Raw genomic sequence first — 15995 nt, forward strand, 5'->3', positions numbered from 1 at the left:
TGCCATTTGTAATAAGAATCTTGTTTTTTTTTATGTTTAAATAAAAGAAATAAACTTGAACAGATCCATGTCACATGTTAGAATGGATTTAAAAAAAAAAAAATTCTGAATTTGACTGTCATGCAAGATAGGACCGGTTTAGTATATATATATTTGCAGTCAAAATTATTCAATCCCTACTGCAAAATAGGTCCATTGGTAAAACTTATAAACTACCAGCTGTTTGCAATAAACAATCAAACAAGAACTGTTTAAATAATGCAACACAAAGTGTTTTCTCAAAATTCCACAGAGAAAGCCACTTTAAATGGCCACTGCAGTCTCAAAATTATTCAGCCCTCTGAATAAAAGTTCCCATATGCAAGTCATGTATAGTCTGAAACACACCTGATACAATCAATGTTAGACATGGCTAAGTCAAGAGAATTGCCAAAAACTTTCATAGGAGAGATCTTTGCTTTGCATAAACAAGGAAAATTATATTAAAAGATAGCTAAGGGACTGAATGTTCTTAGAGATACAGTTGGAAGCATAGTTTGCACGCTTTGAGTTTAAGGAACTACACTATCTGGACGTAACAGAAAGAGGAGGCTATCAATGGCTGACACTAGATTCCTGAGGAGGCAGGTGGTCAAAAACACTTGACTGACTTCATAAGATCTGTAGCAAGACAGATCTTATGAATGTGGCAGCAGGCACTGAGGTTTGAAGTTCCACAGTAAGGTACACACTACATGCTGGAGGGCTCCATGCCCAAACTTCAGGACACACACCACTTCTGACCCAAAGTGCATGAAAAACCATCTCCAGTTTGCTCAACACTACATAAATAAGCCAAAGAGGCTTGGAGATGCTGTTCTATGAAGCAAAAAAACAAAACTAGAACTTTTTAGGTTTATGGATCAGGAGTATGTCTGGAGGAGGAAGAATAAAGAACACCTTGCCTACATTAAAGCATGGTGGTGGATCAGTGATGCTCTGGGGCAGCTTTGCCAGTGGAAGTTACCATGGAGGGAAAGATGGATCAATCAAGTGTCAGGAAATCCTGAGAGAAAGTATGATACTGTCTGTGAGGAAACTGAAGCTTGGGTGTCATTAGACTTTCCAAACGGACAATGATCCCAAGCATCCTTCAAAGTCTACCTAAGATTGGTTTCAAAAGAAGAACTGGAAGATGTGAGTGGCTGTGGCATTCACATGACTTGAACCCCATCAAAAATCTTTGGTGCTTTTTAAAAAAGGCAGTTGCAGCACACAAACCCAAGAACATTAGTGTAATGGGGACTTTTACCCCTGTAGAATGGGCTAAGACCTTCCAGGAATGCTGCCAGAGTCTGCTGTCTACCCATGTGTCACATTTGCAGCAGGCCAAAAAAAGCAAAAGGATGCTCTACTAAGAATAATAGCTCAATAAATTATCAGGGTGCTTGACAAAGAAAAAAAAAAAACAAAAACAAAAGAAACCAAACGTGAGGTTTCCCAGAGGTTTTACAAGATATTGAAGTTAGATTTGGATTCCAATTAGTACCATCCAGTAATATCATCCAGAAAAGGAAAAAATAGGGGACATTTTCATCACTGCAAAAGAACATATTAAGATATAGACCTGCCTCAGACATCATCATATAACCAAGACACTGTGGATTAATCATCAATTTATCTAAGAATCTAATGGTGCACACAAATAAAATGAATGTTGGACTATGATATAGGATGGAAATAAACAACTTCGTGGTCTGCGCTCTCCCAGTTCTTTTCTAGTTTTCTTTGAGCTCGGACTTAATTTTTGTATTTTGCGCGCGTGCGCAGTGGGAATATTGCGCAAGAGCGACTCGGAACTTCTTCTCAACATTTGTATCGGCACGTCTTGTCTTAGAAGGGCACCTTTTGGCCAAAATGATCAGCAAAGTAATCGGTCAGAAATATGCAGCCATTGTCAAATCATGGTGAGGAGATTTGATATCGTTATTGGGATTGATAGAACAGCCAGAGATAACATTTTTAGTGAACAGTCCTGACGTGTTTTTTCTTCGTATGTTAGCTAGTAGCCTAGCCGAGGTCATATTTGTAGGGACATTTTGACTTTAGCCTCTCGCTAAATTCAGTTATTATAACCAGACATTACGACATTTGTGTAAAAAGATACCCTTTCCTTACCTTATTGGTTATACCTGATCATAAAGCTCAATAGTGATTATTCTACCCTATAACTCTAAGTATATACCCTATAACCAAAGTATACTGGTTTGAAGGATTGTGCTCTCATTACATGCTGAGTGCAGATTTGGATTTTAATAGTTTGAACCACGGGACTGAGGCTATGACGCAAATTAATGTAATTGTAGGCTTTTAGTGTCGGACTATTTTTTTTTTCTGTTATGTTACATATAACATAATTATTTGCGATAAGGTTACTTGCTTTGACAATAATATCAGACTAGTTACATTAAATCTGTTTTGACCTTTAAATGTGAGAAAATGACTCACTGTTAAATGTTTTCTCAAATCCACAGGGTCCCCACTCTGGCGATATGGGGTACAACAGGAGGTGTAGCTTTGGTCTACATGACAGACTGGCGGTTAATACTGGATTATGTTCCCTACATCAGTGGCAAATTCAAGAAGGATGACTAGTGGCAGTCAGGTCAGTCTCAGGCTCGGTCCCATTGCAGCACTCTGTGGGAGTGATCATGTCAAAGAAACACAAGCAAAAATGAAACAACAGCAAAAGTATAATTCCTCTGTAAAGGTGTTCAACTTATTTCAGAAGACTTTACCAATTTCCATCCTTTTGGAAAGTTGGAGCATAAAAAAGAATGAACAGTATTACCATATTTCATTCAAATCTTATTTGAGGATGCACTCTGATTGGTATTGTGCAGTTTAAAAGGACTTCTACATGTCTTTGTCAATAAGTATTCTGATAGAGAACCAAATGACTGCTGAGCAAATGCATTGCACAAATCTATGGTACTCTGCCACATTTTTAGTAGATGCATTGCTCACCACTATCCCAAATTAATTAAATAAAACAAATGTTGCAGACGGTTAAGTTCCTGAAAAAAAAGAAAGGGGGGGGTTAGGGGGTAAAGTAGCTATAGACCCCCATCAAGAGCAGGGATTCCCAACTCCAGTCCTAAGATCTACCGCACTACAGACTTTCAACAGTTTCCTTCAGCAACACATCTGATTCAGATGATTGGATCATAATCATACTTGTGCAGAGCTTGTCAGACATCTACTACAGACAACTGCCAAAGTTAAAATTCCTCCACAATGATGGAAGAGAGCAGCATAAGCAAAATTATTGTGTCCCATTAGTGCTGCTATTAAATCATTGGGTGTAATTAGTTTTTCATGTTGTTTTACTGAAGTTGTATTTACCTAATTATTTTCCAAAGACCTTTCAAGAAGCAAATAGTTCTAACTGCATTTGGTTATGTAATGCCTCAAAACCCTTAGTCAATGCTTGGCAGTAAATTGTACAGTATTTTAATGGTGCTTTTAAACAATCTTGACATGTTGTTGTAAGCTATACAACATAATGACATAATGTTTTCTTTACAGGTTGGTGCGACTTTTTGTTCAGTATGACGACCTACATCATGAACATGGCATGTTGGAGCCTGTACTTGCACAGTGGTCCCTCTGCACAAGATGGATACTCAGGCCCATTGTCTTGATCCATCTCAGTCAACATTAAACTGTTCTTCAATCTCCACTAATATTCTCTGGGGTGGGGGATTTCATTGTCTTTTGCCAGTGAAAATGTGAATAAAAAAAAAGAAAATGGATGTTGACAAATGTAAGCAGAAGACAGAATGTTCTGTTCTGCTTAGTTTGAGTACATGCAGTTATTTAATCACTTGTGCTCTGTGGGTCAAATTTTAATGCTTTCTGTTTTTAAAATAAGACGTAAAGTAGGTAAATTTGAATATTGTTGTATTTTATTTGTGTGTGTGTGTTCAATTATCAAAAATGACTTCAAATGAAATGAAAGTTTATTTAGATCCAGAATTCTGTTCTTGGTGAGGTTTGACTGCAGTTTTATGGACTTTACTGTGTTGGAACTGAAATTAATTTATTTTTTAATAACTATACCCTGTGATTTTATAAAATACAACTTAAACATTTAAGAATTTCTCTTCCAAAGTTACTGAAAAAAGTATAAAAAAGACACAAGCATATTTTAGTGAAAGTTATATAATATGCCTTGAACTTTGATTTTAACTCAGGATCCTATTGGCTTTTGAAACAAATTAGTGACAGAATTATCTAAAATCTCAGCACAGTTAAAGCTTAATGTCATGAAGTATGAGAATGCAGAAATATTAGGTGAACTATACTGATCCTGAAGCAAATTTATTTAAAATGTAAAGAGGGGTAATAAATTAATAATCAGCTAAAATGAACATTTGTGCACTCTTAAATGAATGGATGCCTTGACAGCACTAGTATCAAAAGTATAAGTTTACTCAAATTTAGGTTACAGAACATTTATCCTGAAATGAGGACAAAGAATGAACCAAGATTGAAATACTCTAATAAAGCACATATGTTATTTCTACTATTTATTCTGTGGCGCTGCAGTACACAGAGATCTGGAGTGTCATAATCGGACTAGTTTACAATAGCGCGGCGCATGGATTACAGTGATTATAATGCTACTGGTCGGGCGGAGTGATCTACAGTTATAAAGGTCCTGACAGCGGGCATCGACAGCTAACGAGACCGTGTATATTCATGACGGGAATAACAAGGATATAGCAGCTTTCTTATCTTTTTTTTTTTATCAACCAGAATCGTCTGTAAACGAAGCGAGACAATCGGGACCATGGAAAGAAAAAGGTGAGACTTTTAAATCTAGGGTCGCATAAGTTGCTAAAGCGACGAGGAAATGCACGCATGCATGCATCTTTTTTTGTAGTTAAGAAACTCATCAGCAATTAAATAAAGACGAATTATTAATTTTATACTATTAATGTTGTAGTTAAAAGTTTTTGTGCACCCCAGTTACATTACTTATGGGACCAATCAGCTATGAAGAATATTACTTTATTTGGCAGTTGTTGGGACATTGATGTTCAGACGCTGCTAGCTTGATTAGCTAGCTAACTTTCATTGTTTACACACGCTTGATTTGAAGCGCGCAGGGCCCGGTGTCACATCGAATTCTGTGACCCATTAAATTTCGTGACCTGGCGGTCTGCGCCTCAGCTCACACGTTCCAAACATACTGTTGGAAAATTCCTATTTTTTTCTATTTATACAAAGTTCAACTTAAATGATCAAGTTTCCATATGTGGAATTTATGCTGTTATATTATGTGACATTAAAAAGCAAAATGGTCAAAAGTGTTCGAAGAGTTTATGTATGTGCACAGTTTTACGACAGACTTCGTGTTGTCATAGCCCTCATCATTGAATTTCTTTCATGTAATATAAATTTATCCTAGCATATGCCACATTACTGGATACACCTTCCCGTTTACCTTGCATAAATAATACAATGTTCACCCAGAAACCGATTGGGCACAGAATCGCATGTTATCTTTTGAACCAGTGAGTGAACTTTATGCCACTTTTAAACTTTTTTTTCCGTCTACCTGCAAAACTGTAACCAGGAAACTCACTAGAAATGTTCATTAATCCTACTTGTAGCATAGATACCCCTGTGAAGATGGCACGTGGGGGCAGATGGTTGACGTGCTGGTGCAGGAACGTCAATACTTGTAGATTCCTATTTAAACGCAGTTTATTGTTAAATAATAGTGCGGCCTCCAGGTGTGCGCACATACACTAACAATTTAAAAAGACAACCAGCCTTTATCTTTGTGTTCTCTGAAATGTTTTCATCGTTTTTCACACACACATATATATAAAACTACTTTAGTTATCATACTGTAGTAAAGCCCAATTTAATCCTCTGAATTGCAATTTCCCTCTAGGATTAAGTATTTTTCATTAATTTCAGTCATTCATTCAAGACAGTCATACACATGAATAAATGGGAATCTCTGGATTTTGAATAGTAATACCTTCTTTGTTGAAAATTTAACTTCTGCGTGAAAACTACTCAGATTTTATAATCTTAACCATGTATAGTGATTTTAATGTTACTGTTCTCTTTTGTAGTCTGCCTGTTAAACGCATATTCAACAAGCCCCAGATATTACGCAGCGACCCTCGCATTGATGTGAATTTCAGCCACTCCCAGACCGGACGCTCACTCCAGACCAAAGTGCAGCGCAGCAGGCACAAGCATCTCTATGACACCAACCATCACATCAGGGTGAGCTGGAGGTTGAGCCTTATTATTTGGGCATTTATAATCTTACGCTCTTTAGTAATTTCTGGTTACTTTAAAACGACTACAGAAGGTAGTGGTACCCATGAAATAATGACATTTCTTTTATATTTTCATAATTATTGCTCTTCAATAAACTGCTTTTATTGTTAAGTACAACTTTTAGAAATATTTAATGGTTACTCCTATTTAATTAATTGGGCAGTGTTAGCATGATTTTTGTTTGTGACAGTGTGTGTTTTGTTACAGTTTATAGTAGAATAGATAGATTTTTTTCAAGTATTTTCAATAAATCTGCAGTTTTTTTTAAACCTGACCAACTAAAGTAAAAAGTTCTTGATGCTGCATATAACAAATAGGAACAACTACATAGTTTAGCTGTCATCAAATTGTGAAACCTTCCTCCACATTTTGAGTTTCTCTCGTGCCTTCTGGCAGAGTCATTAAAATGTCATGAGACTCTTAACAGTGGTCACACATTGTTTGCTGCTCTGCCATTAAGCTGCTGCTAATGAAAGTGGTTTCTGCAAAGAATTTGTCTGAATCAAATATTTGTTTGCTCATTTGAGATGGCTTACATTATAATAAACATTTATTGTGTATTCTGTTCTGTAGGTGCATGTGCTCAACACAAGTTTGATTGTATATTATAGTATGAATTTCGGGGGGGGGTCAGTTTTTAACTCCAAATGGTAAATTCACATCATGTGACCAAGAATTATAATGGATTGTGAATGCTTCGTGTTACTGATAAACCTTTCCTTCATACATTATTTTATGATCGAATGTTAACTGCATTACAGGGAATGTCTTGCAAATATGACATAATAAAACATTTTATCTCAGATTGTTTATGATCACACTACTCTAATCAGTGTAATCTTTCAGTGGCACCCTCACATTCACTAGAGTAAAAAAAAAAAAATTTAAAGTAACTCAAACTTGGAACTAACAACACAAAGAATGAAGCAGGATTTCAAACACAGGAACCTGTCCACTGACTTCTCAGAAACTACTTTGAAAATGCCGCAAACCAATGAGTTTTATTTTCATCTAGTTGTTCATAAAGTTGTTTTTCTTGCAGGCCAAGCCTGATTTAAACACAACACTACCAGTTCGACAGACTGCGTCCATTTTCAAACAACCAGTGACCAAGGTTACAAATCACCCCAACAACAAGGTGAAGACAGACCCTCAGAAGGCAGTGGACCAACCAAAACAAGTAAGTCAGGACAAAAAGAAACAATTTTTTTTATTTAACTTTTTCTTTTTCTTTTTTTTTTTTTTTAAAATATGCTGGTAATTTGATTCCGCCCAAATATATGAACATGCTTTATGCACTTAACAGATCACATCTCAGTTTGAGGAAACTGCCCGAAAAAGGGGACAATTATTTTTCTCCTCTGTGTTCTTTTCAATTGTTAGCTGTTCTGGGAGAGAAAGCTGAGCGGGTTAAGTGCGTTTGATATAGCAGAGGAGCTGGTGAAAACTATGGATCTTCCCAAAGGCTTACAGGGTGAGAATAACTTTCAATTATGGCAGGTATAAAGCCCAACTTCCAGGGGGAAAAAATAGGAATAATTTGCCCCTTTTTAATATATTTTTTTATTCATATGGCAACACGTCAAATTATAAACATTTTATGACAACAAGAACAATAAAGTATTTTTATGTTTTAGAGTTATTTTAATATTTTACAATATTTATATTTTACAAGATGTCTTTTCATTTACATTTTACTCATCTTTTATACTTGTTTGGAACTGCTGTTATAACACAAAGTGAGATTTTTATTTTTTTCAGCAAATTGCTCGGTTCTTTCTGTAGGTGTTGGGCCCGCATCTTCAGACAAAACATTGCTTTCTGCGATTGCGAGCGCCTTGCACACCAGCCATGTACCCATCACGGGGCAACTCACTGCTGCAGTGGAAAAAAATCCTGGAGTCTGGCTCAACACAGCACAGCCACTGTGCAAAGCTTTTGTCGTGACTGATGAGGACATCAGGTAGGAGTAAATACATAATAACCAATGTTGGTGGTTTCTTCTTGAGTTGATGTTGAATTAATTACTACCTTTCTAAAGTGGTCTAAGTTTTCAACTGTGAATGCTGTGATGTCTGAGAGAGCACTTGAGTCATTCAAAAGTTAGCGTTACAGTGATGGTGTAGAATGGTTGTGTAGTTTTTGGTACTCAGTTAAACTCGTGAAATTTAATTTGAGCTCCAAATCAGAAATTATATTTTACTGTAAGGATGGAAATGGAAAATCTCTCCTAGTTGAGAACAGATTCCAAATCAACTGATCCATCCAAATCCAGTTGCTCTGAACTTTATGGTACAATTTTATCAATAAGATGGCACGTGGGGGCAGATGGTTGACGTGCTGGTGCAGGAACGTCAATACTTGTAGATTCCTATTTAAATGCAGTTTATTGTTAAATAATAGTGCGGCCTTCAGATGTGCGCATATACACTAACAATTTAAAAAGACAACCAGACATTATCTTTGTGTTCTCTGAAATGTTTTCATCGTTTTTCACACACACATACACACATATATAGAACTACTTTAGTTATGAATACTGTAGTAAAGCCCAATTTAATCCTCTGAATTGCAATATCCCTCTAGGATTAAGTATTTTTCATTAATTTCAGTCATTCATTCAAGACAGTCATACACATGAATAAATGGGAATCTCTGGATTTTGAATAGTAATACCTTCTTTGTTGAAAATTTAACTTCTGCGTGAAAGCTACTCAGATTTTATAATCTTAACCATGTATAGTGATTTTAATGTTACTGTTTTCTTTTTTTAGTCTGCCTGTTAAACGCATTTTCAACAAGCCCTCGTGAAACTTGTGAAATTTAATTTGAGCTCCAAATCAGAAATTATATTTTACTGTAAGGATGGAAATGGAAAATCTCTCCTAGTTGAGAACAGATTCCAAATGAACTGATCCATCCAAATCCAGTTGCTCTGAACTTTATGGTACAATTTTATCAATAAATTACATCCAACGACATCATTACTGCTGGAACTCAAGAATTCATATCAAATGGGAAGCTATGGTTTCTTACAAAAAAGTAGTTCTGATTTGACTTAAAAAAAAAAAAAACAAACAAAAAACATTGAGGGGTGATAGTTATTATTTGAGATTGACCAATACGGGTTGTCAGGACTGATACTGATTTAGTTGTCAAGTAGACCAATAACCGATACTTGGAGCACATAATCATTTGCAATAGAAGTAAAAATATTGGCATCAGAATTTTTAATAAATAAACACCCAATCCTTTTTTTAAAAAATGCTTTTAAGCGTTTGTTTATTTAACAAACATCCTCATTTCATTATTTTCAATTTATTGCGATATTTGTGAAGGCTGTTGTTGATTTTGTTATATAATTTTTATATGTATATAAAAACAATACAATAGCAGTTGGAAAGACTATTCATCCTTGAACACCATGCAGTTCATGTAGGATTCATGATGCAGTTACATTGTCTTAAATATATATTAAATCTGTAACAGCAATATACTGCTCCTCTGTATGAGAAATCAAAGATGGCTTCAGAACATACTTAATCTAACAATGTCACTTTCTGTTGCTTGAGATCTCTCAAACAGAACAGAAAAATATAAAGTAAATTAATTTGGAAGAGAAACAGCTCTGTTGCCTAGCAGTTTTGTGACAGATGCTGCTTTGCTGTCAGTTTCCGCAGCATCTCATGTTGCCTACATGAAGAAACTATTGTCTAGCCATCCCCTCAACATACTTCCCTGCAATGAAGCTTCTCTCGTTTTTAAATACACACACACATACTTCTACTATCACAGACTTATTTTAATATTATTTTTTTTGGGAACCTTGTTTAAAGTGATAAACGAACAGGTGTGGGGGCCCTGAGCAAGCAGAGCTGCCACTCATGTGAATATAATTTTACTGGGCTCACAGTAACATGACTAGTAGTTGTGAGTTTTAGAAGACTGCCATGTTTATTACAATTTCAGGAGAGTCTGCTGCCTGAACTTACCTTTGACAATGCTCGCACCTGCTTACCAGAGCTTCTCCACTCAGCAAACCTTTTCTCCTCTCTGCCATGTGTGTGAGCACTGTGCGTCCACACAGTTTTCTCTGCTGATTGGCTGTCACATGCCTTTTCTGTAGCCAATCAGATGGTGCTGTGGGCAGGACATTCCTGGAGTCTGCTGGAGTAGTGACTGCAGACAGAGAGGTGTGGCTGCATTACATTAAAATTGATCTGTCATTGGCCATCGGATTAAACAAAAAGGATGCCAATATGCATGAAAATGCTAACATATCTGAGCTGTTAATTGGTCCAGCCGATAATTGGTCTATCCCAAGTTGTTATGCCTGTGAAGTAGTTATGCATGTTAAGTAGAAAGCTGTAGTATCCCAACAACTTCTCCATCTACAATGTGAGATTAGATTTCAAATATTCAGTGTTTGACTGATAATATGGTGCCATTTCTTCACGGAGCAATACTTCCCATACTAATGATATTATATGTTATAATAGCATTTGCAGTACACAAACCAACTTTGCAGATTTATTTTGTTTGACAATGCTCTTCCCAATTGGCCAAAAAAAACCCTGCAATCTACCATTAACGTCTAATGATTTTTGAGTACAAGGAGAGTATTTAATCAGCATTCAGTTCCATGTGAAATCTCTTTGCTGTAGTAATAATCTGCTTCATCTCTGATCAGCATTAATGGGAGGATAGCACATGTTTGTACATGCTTGCTTCAATGAGAATGCTGTGCTGGGGGCTGCAAAAAATGGGTACAACTGGCTCCTTTCTTTATTAAAGCACTATCATCAACCATGGGGTCATACATGGAAGCTGTGAAACTAACATCAATGATTTGGTGACAGAACAATGCAGATAATTGTTTTTACTTCTTTGTAAGACAGCTGGCAGCTTATTCTCAGCCTTGGTATGTAAGCTGACTCCTGCAGCCCAGTGTGCTCAGTTATCTCAGACAGTAGTTATTATCAGCAAGTGTGGTTGCTTATTGGATGCAGCTAATCACTGTTTCTCAAGTTATTTGTTATAGACTCATCCTCTGGAAAGTGGTTTCTGCACTTTGAGGGTAAGCATAATATGAAAGCCAAGGGGAAATAATTTTATTGGCAGGTTGAAGCAAGTCCATCTGTGTTTCATGCAGTGTTTGAGTTGAGATGACATATTCCCTACTTTGACGTACTCGTAAATCTATAGTTTGCTTTGTTTTAATCCCAAATAGTAATCAATAAAAAAAGATATCTATATATTAAAGAATCTCACTGATTAGCAAAATCGTTGATAGTTAAATTATCTGTAGATTTTCATTGTTATGTATGGATGGATCTTTCCCTCAGCTTTTTTAACTTAAAAACATTACAAAACCATTTAAGTTGCTTCTATCATTCAGACATTGCCTATTTCTCTCTGAATCAATACAGAATGTTGCAGCACAATATGAGTGTAATATTTTGTGAAATTTACTATTTGTTTTATTTAAAAAAAAAAAATTCATGTATATCAAAATGTATAATCACCACAATAAATATGCACAATATCCATAATGCAAAGACTTTTTGACTGGGGTCAATCGGGTCGGGTTGCATTAGACCAGACTATTTTACTGCACTAAAGGCGCTCAGATGCAACAGACTTTAAAGATTATGAGAGTTTTGCTCTATAATTGCAGTTTTAGCTTAAGGCCTGCACAAAGTGAAGGTCACTGTTTTTTATTAGATTTCATTCATAGATTGTAATCAGAATAGTTTTAAACTGGCTGTTGAAAAGTCATACATCTCTAAATGTTCTCAAATGTAATACTGAGGATGTTGATAGCATTAACAGCTTAAAAACATTAATTTTATGTTTACTATTTATACCTAACCATTGCTGCACTCGCTGATTTTTTTTTTTTTTTTTTTTTTAAATAATGTGAACTGCAATTTTCCATCTCCATCTTAATTATGGGTCAAGTTTAATTTGGTTTATTCAGGGTTCCTCTAGTTTTTCCTGTGCTGAAGTCAGCAGTGAACCCAGTCTGCTTGTGCTCACTGTATAGAATTGTCACATAAGCAGGGCGAATTAATGAAAATAAAATGTACACCTACTAGTAGTTATTCAGCTCGCAGGGAGTATCTGAAAAGTAACTTGATGAACAATTCAAGCCAATTATTCTTGTTACTCTGGTTGTAGTTATTCCATGCATGCATAGGGAGAACATGCTAGCGCCATCCAGAAAGGCCCAACCTAAGGTTCAGACCTGGAACCTTCTTACTGTGAGATAAAAGTGCTAAGCATTTTACCATCATGCAGCCATCCTAATGTCATAATAAATATATTTCTAATTATGTATAATTCTGTGCTTTGCCCTGCAGAACACTTACCCCATTTACAAGTTATGGTTATAAATTTGTTAGTGCCACAATTACAATAGTGGCTCTAAACACTATGGTGGAAATGTGAATCACCCCTGCCCCTTCAATGTTATTCATGCATTAGTTGTGTTGTAAGATGCTTTTAAAAGTGTATTTTGATAAGCAAAAAAAAAAGGAAAAAAAGGATAAAAAAAATTAATGCATTGATTGTCAAAGAGCTGATTTTACTGTAAGCTATAATTACGCTGGATTTACTAGGGAGATTGTCAGATATCTACTCAAATGGCCCCTTCAACTCAATCAATGGATTCAGTTATATGCGTTTTCTTGTGACCATCAGAAGATAGGGGATTTTTTTTTTTCTTTTTGTCCATCATTATAGTTTTTCAGACCGTGAAAAGACAAGGTTTTGGCTTCTGATTAGTGATGGGTTTGTCATTACTTCTAACACCTGTTCTGTGTGTCCGTCTTAGGAAGCAAGAAGACTTGGTGCAGAATGTGAGGAGACGGCTGGAGGAAGCTCTGATGGCTGATTCGCTGGCTCATATAGAGGCTTCTGCTGCAGATGCGGCAGTTGAGGAGAAAGTTGAGCCAGCGGATGAGGAAGATTTATAGCCCAGGTACACACAAACACAGTGTCAACTCCATATTAGCAAAACAACTCAACCACTGAAATGCAGTCTTAAGATGATGTGATATTAAAAGCATTGTTAATAGTGTCTAATGAATCTCTTTCTCATCTCTCCCACAGGTTTAATGGACATGAAGTTTGATGGTAAAGTTCTTTTTTTCAGATATTCATATAAATGTCTCCATGCTGAACTGTATACACTTAAACGGAAACAGACTTTAAATGCAGACATCGTGCTGCAGACTTTACTCACATTAACAAAGACTTTTGTCTTTATTGTTGATTTTTTCCTTACAAGTGGCAGTGTAGCCCTGAAAGGGTGTTTTTGAGTTTCAGTTTTCATTTTACCTCTACTAATGTATGGCAGCTGTGGATGGTGCTCAATACAGTGCAGTGTTAAAGTTTCCTAACAGCTGTTGTGGCTCAATGCTGAAGACACAAAATGTTAAGTATGTGAATGTTTGTTTTGAGTTTGTTCTGAAAAGCGTGTATATTTTTAACTGTTCTCCAAGAACGTGTGTCTTTGTATTTACTGACACTGCAGGTAGTTTGTTACACAATGTGTTTGGAAGCCAAGAAAATGGAAATAAAAACTGCGGTATTTCTTTTCTTTAAACATACAGCACTCTAGCTGTGAATAACAAAAACCAGTTAGTTTTTTTTCTTCATTTAGTTCTTTTTCTTTCTTCCCATAACCTGAGTTTACATAGTTTGAGTAATGGTGCTTGTGTCTAAAATAATTAAAAAAGAAATTATTTTGTTGTTTTGCTGATTACACTAGAGTTTGGACAGTTACAGTTAAGATATGTGTCCTCAGATGACACAAACACAATCCTGGTGTACTGTACATCATTATACGATTTTGTCTGTGTACTGCTTTCATTGTCAAATAAATGCAGCCAAGTTGTGATTTATGGTGAATAATAATTCTTTTCATCAAATAATGGTATGTTATCATAATTCAGATATGGTTAACCTTTAAAAATTTGGCATAAATTAACAAAAATTTTTTAAAAATATTTGAAAAGTGACTTAAAAAAAGTGAGTTGTTTTTTTTTGTTTTTTTTTTTTTTTACTAATACAAGTCTTTTGCGCTCACGTTTTAAACTAATCTGACCACTAATTAATGCATCAGAAACCTGAAAATTGATCACCCTGCTTTGACAGAAAAGTACATCTTATTTCTCAGATTTCTGCATCCTTGCCTCTTTCAGCCACCAACTTGTTACCCAGAATTTTATCCCGACACAAATCATGAAGATGTTTATTCTCTAAAATACATTTGAAGGAGAAAAGAAGCTGGAGAAGAAGCCAGGATCGATGCATCTTTGTCTTCTTTGTCAAAGGCTTTAAAGTGTCTTTGGTGTATTAAGTAGTTGTAAAATTGTGACCTTGGTTTAATTTCATATGGCTCCATAAACACCTTTTTAAACTGAATTTTTTTTTTTCAATAAAGCAATAGAATTCAACAAAACAGAAAGATTACGCAGCTGATCAAAATGTAATATTTAATTGACCACTGCTTAAAATTAATGATTCATTTGAAATATCAGTTGACTGATCGCTTTCTGTGCTGAGTTTCTATCTGCACCCATCACAAGGATGATATGGTGTAAAATGCAGGAAGACAATTTGAGGATGTACTTGTTTGTTGGATAACAGTGGAATTAAATGTATTATCAATTTGAATGAGGTTATAGAGAGGGAGACCATGTACTACACTTGCTGATGGTTGAGCTTATATCAGAAACAATCCTCTTCTCTGGACTGTTAGGGGAAAATATCGAAGGATTTGGCATTAATTATATTTTCACGTATGATTTTGAACAATGCTTGCTTTCATTGTGCATATTGACTTAAAAACCTTTATATTTAGTTTGACTTAAAGATGCAAACCTTGATTTCAGTGCTGTATTGATAAGAATGCTGTCCTGAGGTATTTACATGAAGTCAGATTGAGTTTGTCCCCGTGACTTTTATGTGGCGTGATCAAATAACCTAGGATTCAAGAACAAAGTGCATGAGGATCTCTGAAGTATTATTGGACCACCCCAAACACCTCATTGGTAGACATGATGAACACACCCAACCATGACCACATTTTTTCTTCACATGTATCTGTGTTGACAAGCTGCAAAAGCATCACTTTGATAGGCAGAAAAAATAGTGAAATTGTGGGGTGAACATTTACCGACACAGTGGCAACGGACAGTTACTGAGCGTTGATGCTTTCCACTTGCTTCGCGTGGCCTTTGAACCCATTGTTGTGTCGCGGGTGACGTCAGTGCCGTGTGCGGGAGTCGGAGCGGCGTGCGCCTGGCTAGACAAAGGCGGCGGACCGACCGGGGTCAGGCAGCAGTAGAGAGCCGAGAATCACTGTTTTTATAACTAAAAGGGAACTCCCAGGCTTGGATTTCTGCTCGGTTTCATTGACGCTACAGAGAATGAAGGCTCAGCTACCGCCCTAGGAGTACCTTTGGCTCTCCAGGAGGAGGAAAAACAACAGTGCCCTATTTTCGATTTTTAACGTTTTTTCTTCAACGCCCCCATTTAGCCTGCTAGTTAGCTAACGCGTTAGCTCGTAGCGCTGCACCGCACAGCACTGATCTTCTCCCTGCTGCTTCACGCCTTTCCCTCAAGAGGTAGACGACAAG

The 15995-nt window shown here is 36.3% G+C and overlaps 1 protein-coding gene across 1 annotated transcript; it reads left to right on the forward strand.

Moving 5' to 3' along the window:
* The first annotated feature begins 3570 nt into the window (after window positions 1-3570).
* On the forward strand, window positions 3571-14172 carry mbd3a (methyl-CpG binding domain protein 3a). Its single transcript, XM_079244141.1, has 7 exons — window positions 3571-4848; window positions 6135-6291; window positions 7391-7528; window positions 7732-7822; window positions 8134-8311; window positions 13184-13330; window positions 13462-14172. The coding sequence occupies exons 1-6, from the start codon at window positions 4835-4837 to the stop codon at window positions 13323-13325; spliced, it is 720 nt and encodes a 239-aa protein (XP_079100267.1). The 5' UTR covers window positions 3571-4834; the 3' UTR covers window positions 13326-13330; window positions 13462-14172.
* The last annotated feature ends 1823 nt before the right edge of the window (window positions 14173-15995 follow it).

This window comes from Telmatherina bonti (assembly GCF_933228915.1).
Source record: "Telmatherina bonti genome assembly, chromosome: 7".
NCBI classification, from domain to species: Eukaryota; Metazoa; Chordata; class Actinopteri; order Atheriniformes; family Telmatherinidae; genus Telmatherina; species Telmatherina bonti.

Excerpts from the sequence above, each read along its gene's own strand:
- mbd3a (XM_079244141.1), top strand. Across the intron at positions 6,292-7,390 it reads ACACCAACCATCACATCAGG|GCCAAGCCTGATTTAAACAC; the intron begins GTGAGCTGGAGG and ends TTTTTCTTGCAG. Across the intron at positions 8,312-13,183 it reads GTGACTGATGAGGACATCAG|GAAGCAAGAAGACTTGGTGC; the intron begins GTAGGAGTAAAT and ends TGTCCGTCTTAG.